This window comes from Curcuma longa, chromosome 5 (genome assembly GCF_044706935.1).
Source record: "Curcuma longa cultivar G26 ecotype Majalengka, Jawa Barat chromosome 5, ITB_CL_G26_1.1, whole genome shotgun sequence".
NCBI classification, from domain to species: Eukaryota; Viridiplantae; Streptophyta; class Magnoliopsida; order Zingiberales; family Zingiberaceae; genus Curcuma; species Curcuma longa.
The window spans coordinates 9,089,898-9,103,855 of NC_133865.1; the positions used below are offsets into that span (position 1 = coordinate 9,089,898).

General features: G+C 41.0%; 2 protein-coding genes across 2 annotated transcripts; one reads left to right on the forward strand and one right to left on the reverse strand.

The window, feature by feature from the left end:
* The first annotated feature begins 1,540 nt into the window (after nt 1-1,540).
* On the forward strand, nt 1,541-2,737 carry LOC141829270 (ethylene-responsive transcription factor 3-like). Its single transcript, XM_074716706.1, has one exon. It carries the CDS (start codon nt 1,813-1,815, stop codon nt 2,440-2,442), a length of 630 nt encoding a protein of 209 aa, XP_074572807.1. The 5' UTR covers nt 1,541-1,812; the 3' UTR covers nt 2,443-2,737.
* An 8,746-nt stretch (nt 2,738-11,483) lies between these two features.
* Nucleotides 11,484-12,795, reverse strand: LOC141828988 (transcription factor MYB44-like). The gene has a single exon (XM_074716387.1). The coding sequence runs from the start codon at nt 12,686-12,688 to the stop codon at nt 11,624-11,626; it is 1,065 nt and encodes a 354-aa protein (XP_074572488.1). The 5' UTR covers nt 12,689-12,795; the 3' UTR covers nt 11,484-11,623.
* Between the last annotated feature and the right edge of the window lie 1,163 nt (nt 12,796-13,958).

Here is a 13,958-nt window from a genome sequence, read left to right on the forward strand (position 1 = left end):
GCATGGTGGTGAGACCACGACTGCCACCGCCGGCGGCCTTTACGGACAATTTCAGAGAGTTGACCGAGCTTTTGCTCACAAATTTGCCGGGGAGTGAAGTTTAATTCGCAAATCTTTTAGTACTGGAATGCAAATTTCTCTCAAAAAATATTTATTTATTTTACTCATTAATGTGATAATTGATTGCGACGTGATGGACGATGCACCGCCCAGTCCAACAGATCAACCTCTGTTCATTTAATTTATCTTAAATTTATTGATTTCAGTCTCTACTCGAATCTCGAGAAATACTTGTTTTCCTTTTTTATTTATTTTATTTTTATTTTTTATTTTTTTACTTTTTTCAAAAGAATAAAAAAGGACAAAAGGTTAATTCTGAAAACTCCTCGTGAGCCTACATTGCAAGCCTTTGACCGGTCCGGCCCGGGCCGGTCCGGTCTGCTGCCATCGCGCCTGTTTTAACCGGCACGGGTTACGAAAAGGCGCGCAAAGCACTCTGCCCACGTGTTGATTTTGTACTGGCTGTTTTCGCAGTCGACCGCGAGCGCACCTCTCTGGATCCGATCCAGATACGCCCGCAATTAATGATGAATGCAAGTCCAACAATCGACGGCCACGTCATCCAAATGTGTCCGTTTGTTTCTAAATTTTTATTTATTTATGAATTTAAATGGATAAAAAATAAATAGCGGGATTTTGAATTCATCCACCGATTATTTTTATAATAGACGGATGGCTTTCTTCCCCGCTCGCCCGGGTTTATGCGGACGTTCAAACGTGGGCGGACGCGCGGGTGTGAATTCCGCGTCCGACGGCGGGGGAAGAATAAAAATTATGGAGGCGTGTTGTCCTGTGGGAATTGTTTGGGTATATGCGGATACTTAGCCGGCTTTTTTTTTTCTTTTTTTTTGCCCTTTTCTTATTAAAAAAAGGGCAAAATTTATTATTTTGTGTCCGATCCGTGGAAGAGAAGGCAACTTCGCCGGCCCCAACTTTGGACTACGCGTTTCACACGCATCGCTCGCCAATTTGTGAACCGGATTATTACTTCATTCCTTTTTCTATTTTTTTTATTTATCTGAAATAAAAGAAAATTACAAATTGATTTTATGGAGCACTCGTATTCTAAATTGTTGCTGGCACGTAAAAAGCGCTGTCCCATTCATCTTTTGCATTCGTATACGTACAACCGCAGAGATGTGGCCCAACGAATGCCACACGCGATGGCGATTCCGATTCGGAGCTACGTGTTTGGATCCGATCCGCTATCGCCTTGTCTCGACGATTACTGATCTCCTATTCAAGGCACAAGGACCTGGACCCGCTCAAGGACCAATCAATAGGACAGTAGAGATGTGGGTATCTTTTTTGTGCTATCGACACGCCATCCAGAAGCTACTTCGCGTTAAAAATAAATAATTTTGGAGATTTTCCTTTCCTGGAAAAACAAATAATTATGGGTATTGTTGTCATTTCATGTTGTGGAAATGTACGACGGCGGTCCATAAAAGAAAGAGGCTGGCGGAGAGGGCGAGGAGAGGAGAGGAGAGGCGGGGCTGGGAGGCCAAACGGAGCGGAACGGCCGGTGGATCGAGATCGAGATAGCTTGAGGAGCTACGCGCCGGAGACTGCAGCCTGACGAGTGCGAATATGGTGAAAATTTCTTCCAGAAACGGCTTCTAAGTCCCTCCTAATCTGCCTCTGCCTCTAGGCGGTGTTGGCTCCATCGCGAGCTTGTTAGATCGGAGAGAGAAGGCTATTTTTTTTTATTTTTTGAGATCGATCTTGTTCTCGACGATCTGATAGCTGCCGATGAGGAAGGGCCGCGCGCAGGCGGGGCAACCAGCCGCAGCCGCGTTGACAGCGGTGGAGATGCGGTTCCGCGGCGTCAGGAAGCGGCCATGGGGCCGGTTTGCGGCGGAGATCCGCGACCCTTGGAAGAAGACGCGGGTCTGGCTCGGCACCTTTGACTCCGCCGTGGACGCTGCCCGAGCCTACGACACTGCAGCCGTCGCCCTACGAGGCCCCAAGGCCAAGACTAACTTCCCCACTTCCGCGTTCCCTTTTCCGATTCATCCTCCCCTCGCTTTGACGGGCTCCAGTCATTTCCCTTATAATTACCAGCGTCACCAACGTCCGCCGGTGGCCCAGCGGCCGGCTTCTAGCAGCCACAGTAGCACGGTGGAGTCCTTCAGCGGGCCGAGGCCTCCAGCCTCGTCGTTGCCGATCCGACCGAGGCAGTCTGTAAGCAAGCGGCAGGCCAACCCCCCTCCGCCTCCGCGTGTTCTGAACGGCGACGATGACATCCATAGCGACTGTGGATCCTCCTCCGTCGTCGACGATGACGTCGGCGACGTTGCATCTTTTTGTCGGCAGTCGCTTCCCTTTGATCTCAACATGCTTCCTGAAGATGATTTCCAGGACACAGTTCTCCGCCTCTGATGTGCGATCTCTTGGCCGAGAGAAGAGAAAAAATAAATAAAACTGGTTTTTTCTTCTTCTCTCATGATTTTACATGTCTTCTCCCAGAAATACATTCGATCTTAGGCTTTATATACTCAGATCTATATGTATGGGGTTGAATTTGAGGTGTAATAACTATTATGAGAGGTAGGATTATGGATCGGGTGGTATGAGACCAGATCTGTGGTTTGTCTTAGATCTGTTGCTCTTGTTTTCGTTGTTCCATGTACAAACAAATCTATTTGATAAAGAGGCGGAAAAAATTAAAGAAGAATCTGAATCTAACTTGTTTCTCCCAATAGTTTGCTAATTTTTTTCATTTGAGTTTCATGTTGCTCTTGAAGTCTATGCCTCCAAGATTCATGTCACGAGAAGCCCCAGGAAAGATGCACATGACAAGAACCATTGATGATTATCAACTCTCTCTCAGGTCTAAGCTGGATTCAGTGTTGGAGTATATAGTTTTCAACTCTGTCTCCTTTCTTTCATGATAAATTGGCAAGTCTCATTAAATATTTGCTTGGTGTTTTATTACTATAGAGTTGACATAGTTTGTGAAAATGTTACATTTGTTCTTCTACTAGTGGAAGATTTTTGCACTAACACTTGTATCTCTTGCACTATGTTAGAGCTAATGTAATTGCTTAGCTGATCAACTAATTCTTTTTGTTCCTCAATTTTTTTTCAGTTTTTTGTTCATGTTTGCTAGATTCTTCAAAGCTTTGTCTGTGATGATTAAGTTAATAACATTCTGCTGTTGTTCAACTTACTCCAGTAACCACATTGTTGCTTGTTCCTATGTATGACATTTGGATCCATTGTTTTGTTCCTATGTAATACTTGGGATTATTTCTCTTGCTATGTTCTAAATTTTTACTCTCCACAAACTATTTGCTAGACATTTATAAACTTTGATTTATGTGAAGATTTGTAATAGAAGGAATTCATATCTCTCTCTGGTGTAGACCTAGTTGCTTCCTCTTGCAAAATAATTCAATGTCCATGGGCGCAATCTGTGTTGCTTCCATTTTTTGTTTGTGTTTTTGAATCTTGACCTCCAGCTTTGGAGGTCTCGATCGGTTCGAATAGGTTTCACCATCACTAACACACCTTACAATTTGATGTGTTTGTTGTTCTTGCAATCCACAAATCTATAACTAGATGTATAATGTATTTTGACTTTGATTCATTGAAGCACTTCCTAACCCTGATTATTTGCTCAATTTATTTATGCTTTTTCTTTCTTCTCTATTCTTAGTAGAAGGTATTTGCTTGCCTTTTCTTTGTTTATTGTGTGTGGTATGAAGATACAAGGTTATAGATAGCAATTGATTCTTCCTAAAATTTTTGAAGATGGCATATATGATTGTACTTTTCTCTTGCAAAATTGTATCACTTACAGACTCAATCTCTCGCCCGACTAGTTCAACCAAGATCCGGGCGATGTTTGACTAAGGTATGCCAAGCACCTTGTTATTCTGAGTTGCCTGCTTTATTTACCGTAGTCTTGATGCAATTAGAATTGGGAGAAAGGAAACTTGTTACCTAATTCTTTCCTAACCTTTCAGATCTACTGATGGCAATATAGAAAACAAAACTCGTCAGCTGCTGTGCAATTCTTTGTTCCAAATCGTGAAGCAAAGTTGATGCAGTGGTTAGACCAAACACTTGTCTGGTCTGTAGTGATTAAGGTAACTTCTTGATATTTCTATGGTGGTTAAGAAACACCCACCACCCTTATCAAACTCTTTGGCATATGTTCTAGCCAAAGACATATTGATTGATGTGTTTGGTGTGCCACAAATATGTTTTTCATGTATTAATTTAATTTCTAGCTTTTGTGGGTTGGAAAGTCATCTCACCTAAGTATATTTACTTTAAATTAACAATATGTGCTTTCTCTTGTAAGTTTGGTATGATTTCTGTTGTCTGGCAAAAAAAATAGTATTTTTGGACATTAAACACTGATAAGGAGAGATGCAGGTAGATGAAGGAAGAACTCCAGATCAAAGCTTTACAAAAGGGAAAACTTAGTGAGGTATTAAATGAAATTTGGTGATTAGACCTCTGATTAAGGAATCTTAATGAATTTCGTTCTTATCACTAGCCTCATTACTTTTGTATGTTATGTAGTCAGAATAGTAATGCAGTTGCTTTTGGGGAGGAAATTTAGTTGCTCTCGGAGCATAGCTGAGTTGGTTACGATGAAGTAGATTTGTAGAATAGGATAAGGATTTGAATCTCAGCGAAATCGAGCAATATCTTTTTTTATCATGATCAATTATAATTTTTTGATTTATTTCTTCACAGATGGTTGTGTGATCGATCGTTTGGAGTTATTGAGATGACGGATTTTTTTTTTTTTTTAGAAAAGATACTAACCTATGTTGGTCTTTGCTTCATCTCAAACACTATCTTTCTTTATGACCTGTTTTCATGTTTACAAAGGCTCGATTTTTTGACATAGATAGATAGATAGATAGCTGTAAATTTGGTGCTTGAATTCTCTCTATTCTTAGATTGATTAGACTCGAACTCGGCTGTGAGTCGGACCAGCCGAATCCGAGTTCAGTTTCAAGTCGAATTAGTTTGACTTTAGCTTGGCGTGTTGACCATGTCATAACCTTGCCACGTGCCTCTTGGCGATCCTGCCACGTCTACTATATTATCAAGTGAAAAGGAGGATGAAGATACGATGTGTTGGGTTCCTGATCGCTCTTTATTTTTAAAAGTAAAGGAAAAGTCAAGAAAGAAATCACAGCAAAATGTAGCAGATGGATTTTCAAACGCGTACCTGCAATCTGCTGAGAAGTGATGTCTGATTTACTTGCATTATTAAGATGTCAAACAGTTTGACATATTCCTTTTACAGCCAAATTAAAGTCAAAGTTTTTTTCTCTTTCTTGATCCACTTCAGGTCAACGGTCTTATAAATTTCACGATTATTTCAACTCGTCTGTGTTTTATCTATGTACTCAGCTTCGATTCTCATGTTGGGCAATATTCACCTGCTGAAACGTGTGAAAAAAGATCATAGAGAAAATAAACACTTTTTTATTAAAAAAAACATGAAGAAATCTTTATTTGGAGTGTTGTTTGAATTGCCTACACACGCTAAGCTCGAGATGATGGTGCTAAAAAGCAACCAAAGTTTGTCCTAATTTGCTCTGTTGGACGATATTACTGAAGATATTGGGAATCTTATTGAATTTAAATTACAATCGAAATTAAACTCAATTTTATCTGTCGAAATGACTTAAGTTGATAATCTCAAACTGTTAGACTGGATTGATTGGTTGTCGGAATTCTAGTGGAATGTCATGAATGTCGAAGACTCTAGAGTGGTCTTGAGGTCGCTCGGTTAGAAGTGGTCTTGAACCTAAATAGGAAGCAGAGTGCTCTTGTCAAATGCTACTTGGGAAGTCGAGAGTCAAATTGGATCGAGTTGCCCGACTGTTGAGTTTGAATGGGTCGTCGTTACTTAAGTGCTGAACAAAAAATTAAATCACTCAATTACCGAGTCTAAATGTGTTGCTAAGTGTCGAGTTATCCAGTGCCAAACTGTCGAGTCGATGGAACTAGAAAGAGAGAAGTCAAAGTTTGTGTTTAACATAATTTTCTTAAAATCCCTCTGAACTCTCCATACAATACTAAATCTCATTTACAATGGAGTCTTTCTTCCTCTCTAATTTTTTTTTTCCATTAGTGAAATCCACGTGTGAAAAGAAAGACCATTGAGAAAATAAACACATTTTTTATTAAAAAAATGAAGAAATATTTATTTGGAAGTGTTGTTTGAATTGCCTACACACACTAAGCTCGAGATAATGGTGCTAAAAAGCAACCAAAGTTTGTCCTCAATTTGCTCCCTGTCTTCTTCCCATAAAACTACAATTTCGATGTTAATAATTATTATAATAAACATTTTTTTAAAAAAAATTAATTAACTAGAGTTATTAAACAAGATTTTATTAGCAAACACTCTTCGAAATGTTTAATGGCAACAACATAATATAAATAGATTTTCTTGTTTATTAACGAGTTTAAGTTTTGACAACTTGATGAACAATGATATGCTGAATATGCTCTTCTATTATTTAAAAATCACTCGTTTTACATATTTTTAGGATCATTTTAACGATCCAAACTCGAGTACAAAATGAACGAAGAAAATTAGTAGGTCCATCGTTATCCTTAGCGAATCGAACCATTTACAATCAAAGTGTAGCTTATCATTGTCCTCGCAATCAAAACTCTAGAGAAAATTTAACTTGAACAAGAAAAGAGAAAAAAAAAAATCACCTTCCATGTATCATAAACCTAGAAAGAAACTAGTGTCCCGGTCCTTTTCTACTCGGTCCGGAATAAGCTCTTGCCATCCTCAAAACTCTAAATCGATGATGTGTTGAATAACCACCGGGGGTCAGCCTTGAGCCTTCTACTTCTTCCGCGCATAACACAATCAAAAAGAACACCGCTAGAAGAAAGGAATTGAAGAGGATGCGACAACAAGAACTCGAGGCCATTAGTTACTTTGCGCGATGAAGGGGATTAAGAAGTAATTGTGAGAGAGGAAGGTTTAAGTTAAAGAGGTGGTGAAGGAGGTGGTTGTGGTTTTATAGCAAGCAAAATAAGAAGGTAGGTGACTTGGCAATGGGGTTGACTAGAATTTGGATACTTTGTTGGTTAGGTTTAGCAGTTGACTTTGAGTTTTCAACAAGGGTGACTTTTTCCCTCTGTTTTGAATAAAAAGAGGCAGGGTTGAAACCTGCCAACTATTCCCATTGTAGTTTTATCAAAAAACTAACTAGCGTTTACCATCGTTTTCAACCGAATCAAATCGAACCGACCTAACTTATTTCGATCACAAATTCAATCCTTTCTTGTACACTTGCTTTGGTAGCTTTTAGTTGGCCGTAGATGTGGAAACAAAGAGAGGCTTTTTAGTGTTTTTTTCTAGCAAACAAAGTGCCGTTCAAAGCTTTGAAAAATTCTTCTGAAACTGCAAAAAGTCTTCAGAATTTTAACTTTCGAGTTGTCAACCCAAGTTTGTTTTCCCACTCTTAGGCAATTCTTTCTCATTTCTACGAACCGACCGACTGACCGGCTCCATCAGAGGAACAATCCAACTTAGGCTTAACTCACTTTCCGAATTAAAATACAAGCTCGAGTTTGTCTAGTTGAGTCGATCGGTTGATAAGAGTTGATGTAAGTATGGTCTGATCATTCCCTAAAACAAATTTTTTAAAAAATGATACAATGATAAAGCATTCAGAAAAAATCTATTAAGAAGATAAGGTAGATCGGATAGTCGGTCGAACAGTCTACAATTGCTATACAATTTAACTCCTCTACATATCAATTTAACTCCTATGCTACACAATTTACTCATCTGCATAGCAATTTAACTCCTCTGTATAGTAATTTTACTTCTCGACCCTGTCTGATAGTCTATAATTGCGTAGTAATTTACACTCTTGTAATTTACGATTATCTAATGGAATTCGATGAACTAGATGAAAGACTTCTGATTATTGGATTACTTGATGTCAGTTTATCAAATAATGAAATCATGATTTGACTATTACACACATAAAAGGAAGAATACACTGTAAATAAAAACATGTACACATATAGAATCTCCATCCTCCCTCTTCCCTAAGCCTATAATCCTCTTTAATAGCGTCTGATAGTCGATCGAATAGTTGGTCGGTTTTAATATATCAAGACGGTCATATAGTCATAAATTATATGCTCCTCTACTATGTAATTTAATTCGAATTCCAATTACTATATAAACAAATTCAATAAAGGCAGTCTACTTGATTAAAAAAATCATTAATTTTTTATGAAAAAAAAAACATTTTGGTGGAAATGGAAAAGTTAGCGGCGCATCTTAGACTTGGTAGGCTAAGGAACAACAACCCTTATCTTTTGGAATTGAATTAATTTTTCCCACTTTGAATCCTTCAATTCTCTTTTTGTTAAAAAAATAAAAGAAAGAAAGAAAATGCCAAAGAGTCTTCATACACGAGGAGGACATGTTTAAGCATGCCAACGACAATAATGGTTCACTTTAGCATGTGATTATTGGACAAAATAAGGGGAGGAAAAGGTGGGAAAGGAAAGCTTAAGGCCACAGTACTAAAAATTAAAGACTTATTTTTGTGACTAAGCTAACTCATCTTCAATTTTGTCATTTGGAATTTAGCTCTAGCTCATTTAGTAGAACATCAATGCTCGAATTTATTTGCAAAAAAATAAGTCCAACTTACCTAAATTACATATGGATTACACATTTAATCCTTTAATTAAAACACCTTCACTTCTTTTTTTTTAGGATTTTTGCTAACCAGTGAGAAGAGCAAGCACATAGTTCTGGCCATTGGGTCGCACCTAGGGGGAAAATGAGAAAGATGAAGAGCAGCAAGTCACATAGATATACAAGTAGATGAAGTACCTTAGTGATCAGGCTCAGATCAGGAGGATATGCTCCTCCATTATCAAATCTTGCCGCTTGTTCATTTGCTCAATGCTATCTTTCTGTGAGGGTTTATAGTTGAGAGCAGTTAGTTCAAACCACCTTACCTTCCATTGCAAGTGTTCAGATCCATATGGTTTCCTCTAGCAGCAGGAATCTGCAGGCTTTGAACATAAAATAAAACTTAGATGTGTAATACTAGTTGTTTTAACTCAGGGAATGGTGTACTGCTTCTCAACACTCAGAAGTAAGGTTGTTCTATAAATATAAAAAATAAAAATAAAAACAGAGATGCTTAAACTCTGAAACTAGGAGTATTACATGGATAAATTTTATGTATATGGCCTATTTCTTTCTATGCCAGTTATCTTTATCATCTACTGATATATTTTACTGCATTTTCTTCTATTAGTCATTTAAGCCACAACAGGGACAACACCTCTAGAACATTAAAATACTATATTCAAGGCTTTCCTCTTTGAAACAATCTGCTTGCTTATCTAAGTTCGCTAGGAATGAAAGGATATTTCCTATAAAAGACAACATCCTTCTATAATTAATAGAGAATTGATTTACTGCTCTGAACAGATGATTAATCTAGAGTAAGAGCATCCATATTGGTGTTAATGTGTGGGTGTTATAACACACAAATGGTATTACAACTAATATGGGTGGGCGTTATAACACACACATGTCAACGATCAATTCTTTGAACGCAGTTAATGAGAAGAATTCAAAAAAATATATGAATGAGTGGATAATGGGACCAACAAATAATAAGTGCTAATGTTAAAATGAATATGTGTTAATAAAAAGGAGGTATTAATATAATAAGTATGTGGCATGTGGAGTCCTATACTTGTTGAAGAAGTGGCATATATTAATGTTCAAACAAATACGGATGTCCTAATATAAGAAGTGGGCACAGAAATGAAGATTTACCTCCTCACAGATGATCGTGGAACCGACCGTGTAGGGCCGCGGATTCCACCTTTTTGTTGAAGGGCACAGAAATGAAAGCCAACCTTCTATTATAAATAAAGGATTAAAGAAACCGCTCTGAGTGTCTGGTTAATCTAGATTGACAAAAGTACCCGCATAGAAATTAAAAAAATGGAAAGGTAGAGGGAGAAGAAGCTTTCTGAGACATTTGGTTATCCTGAAAGCATATGAAGATATACAGAGAATAGCACCTTTAAAAGAAATTGGCAACAAAAATATGATATCAACCCACTGTGAGGTGAAAATACTTTTAAAATGGAGTAAGAAAGAGGTATTTTTACTGATGACTAGAACAAAAGATCCTTCCTCAAGAGCTCGCTGATGCCTCTTCCAGCAACCATTAAGTAATTCAAACAAAAATCCTGAAACATTATGAGCAAACCATAGTAAATGTATTTTAAAGGGTTATGGATGAGAAATATATGAGATGACTAACACCTTCCAAGATATTGAATTATTCAGTAGCAGACAATCTATACAAACAAACTATTATAATTTGAGTTCACATTCATAGATTTGTGAGACATATTTCTATAATCTAAGTTCTGTGAAATAAATTGACAGTTCTTACTGCCAGAATTATTATTTCCAAACAAATTCCACAGTAAAGAACACTGTTGGATTGGAAAAACCAGAAAGCTTAATTTTTGCGACTAAACTGGATTTCCTGATCAAGCTTTGTCTATGAGCTAACATGTACTGGAATCCTAAAACAACAGAAAAGATATCCTTTTATAAAGGCTTATGAATTATAGTCAATTCATGAATTTTTTTGCACAGATTTAAGATGATAAGCACCCATGTCTTATTTTAGGTAGAGCACTAGGGAATTGAAGGGGGAAGAAGCCAATCACTCGAAAGGGATAGACCTCCATATCTCCATACATTAATTTGTTTGATATACAAGAGATCCAAGAGAAAATTATCATAGGCATTCAAAAGGGTGCCTTGTCTATTATAAAATAACTCATTCTAAGGAAGTTGTTTCTAAATTGATTTCTGGTTGGGAAGTCTCTGTCTCACTTCTTATTACTCTTCCCGTTATTATTTTACACTTCGGGTACCAACTAATTCATTACGATTTCTCTTTGTAGGAAATATGGCCAAAGTGTCGATCCGACGCCAATTGAAACCGCAGAAAACAGTAATCCTGAAGTTCAAAAAGAGAAATTCGCCAAGAAAGACCATGAATTGGAGAAGATCTAGCAGCGGAACAGATCCAACGGCAACAACATCAATCACATGAATCAAACATTATATAAGTAAAAGCAATCAGAGGAGGGAGGCAGACCTGTACGGGCCGCTGCAGGAAGAAGCCGGGATCTGGGAGGCGAAGGAGAAGTGCTCGAGAGCAGGAGGCGGCGCACGCCTCATTCTCCCTTGACCGGCTCATTCGCATTCCAACCCAAACTCTACTGAACCGGGTCGGTTCAGCCCATCCAACCGGAGGAGATTCCGAGCCAACAAAGATCCAATCAGATGGATCCTATTTGGATAATAATTGCTCTTAATCCTAAGAAAATATAAAATCGAGTAATTAATAGAAAAAACTGCCACTTCGCACCATTTTTTCGCATGAATTATATTTTTCTGACATTGATTCCAAATCAAGGAAAAGGAAGAAACTTTTCGGAAATTTTTTTCTTTTTATTTTTGCCCCATGAAATGTTTCTCTGACTACTTCGTCCTCGATGCTCCCATCCGCCTAAACAGAGCGCCGCTCTGCGCCTGCAGCGGCGACTGCTCGCCGATCGTGCCGCTCCGTTCCAAGTCCGACATGTAGATCCTCACCTCATGCCGGATCATCGCCTGCATCACCGCCAGGAACTCCGGCCCGAAGGGGAACGACAACGCCCGCCGCCGCCGTTCCTCCTCCCAGATCTTCCCGTCGTCCATGCACTTCATAGTCGGAGTCAGTGGGTTCTCGTCGACGGGAATCGACATATATGGCAGCAGATCGAGTTGTTTCTTATTGTTGTCGCTGTCATGCAAGCTCGGACACTGGTCGGCGGCGTCTTTTTGGTCTGAGCCGGGAAGGGAAAGGGTGAGGGAGGTCTCCGGATCTTCCATGATCTTAAGCGGTGGGGATGGGGAGGTAGCGGTGGCTGTACCACCGGTGGTGCATGACTCGAACTGTTGAGGGTTGGGAGCGGCGGATGAAGGAAGAAATATGCCGCCGGTTCTCGCCAGCGGCCGGCAGATGCGAGAAGTAGTGGAGATCGGAGAAGGCATTGGCGTGTTCTGGCTGGAATCACTAAGATCTGAACCCAATGGACTTCCGGGGTTCAAGCTCGGCCCTGCTGCCCCGGACGAGACATCCGACCCGTCACTGCACGTCCGTTTCAGCGACCTCTCCGCCGCGTCGGTGGCGCCATCCTCGGCGGCGAAAGACGAGTACCTTCGTTTGAGGGTTGAGTTCCAGTGGTTCTTGACCGCGTTGTCGGTTCGGCCGGAGAGGAGGCGGGCGATGGTGGCCCACTTGTTGCCGAAGCGGCGGTGGGTTCGGATGATGGCCTCGTCCTCCTCCGCCGTGAAGGGACGGTGCTCCACCTGCGGCGACAGCTGGTTGCACCACCGGAGCCGGCACGACTTCCCCGACCTCCCAGGGATCGACTTGCTGATCAGCGACCAGTTCCTCGGGCCGTGGCGATGTACCAGCTTCCGCAGCGCCTCATCCTCCTCTGGACTCCACGGCCCTTTGATCCGATCCAGATCTTTGCTCCTCCTCGCAGCCTCCGCCATCGAGCTCGACGCCGACAGAACTCCACCGATCTGAACAAACCCTAACAATCGATCGTGTAAACGTACGACTTCGCAAGCACCTTCTCGTTTGTTCTAAGCAACTACAACGCCGCGCGAAGAAGGCCTTTGCTCGATAGTCTCTATATGAAGACGAAGAAACAATCAGGCGAGGTGACCGGTCACCGAGCGTTGCGCTCACCCGCCTCTCCCACGCAGGCAGTTACTAGAACACAGCTGTCAGCTGGCGCACGGACACGCGTCGGTTACTCTCAGCAACCGCCACGTACGGAGCCGGGTTTCCCTCGCTTCCTAAAATCAAGTCCGGTTCAGTGCGGTATGGTCACCGCCTTTGCGATACAGAACCGAGGCTCGATCCCTGTCGTCCGTTGTCTCCTCCGTACGCATTCATGTACCCGCCTGGCGTACGTTACCGAACACCACGAGTGCCCATCTTGGGACAGCTGGTGAGCCAGCGGCCCACAATGCTAGACATCCGGTTCATTTTGTTAAATTTTATAAATTCGTATTTCTCGGAAGAGACAGACCAGGCTGTCGAGCATATTTGAGAAAACGACAAAACCAGCTATGGGTCATTACAGGCGTCCGGACTCCCATCGAGACAGGCTGTTAAACCGACCCGGTTGGTCTCCTCGACCGGGTCTCCAATTGGACCGCCCACTGCCTCCGCCAGTTTTTTAAATTTCGGTGGGGAAGCAACCGGGAACTGAGACGACCCCTTTTATTTCGGTTACGCACGTTGACAGCTGTCCGTTGAGATAACGGAGGTCAGAGGACAGCTCCTCAGCACGTGCTCGTGCGTCGCTGCTGTCCGCTGTTGTCCGGCAGCGGACGTGCGAAGTCTATTTCCGGTTTTGCCACTGGATATTTTGAAGGGCGAAGGCTCCGAAGTCATTTTGCGATGGATGACACGTGCCAGGAAAGAGGCGAGAAGATGCGTCCGGATTTTGCACTGGAAGTTGGCGACGTGGATGGGAAGGATAAGGATGGGGCAGAGGACTGAGAGTGCCAGCTCATGAAATGGTTTCACATGATCCTGGAACAGTCAAAAGAAGCCACGTGTCTCGGGAGTTGCTGATATGGTTCCCTCGTCATGTGAAAGTGGGAAGACGTCGAGTCACGAGGCAAGTGATGCTGTGAAACAGAGTAACTGCGGGTGTTCGAGAATTATGAAGGAGTTATGATACTAAACAAAATAATAAATTTTAACATTTTTTTTATTGTGCTCTTCATTTGAAAAAAAAAATTTATA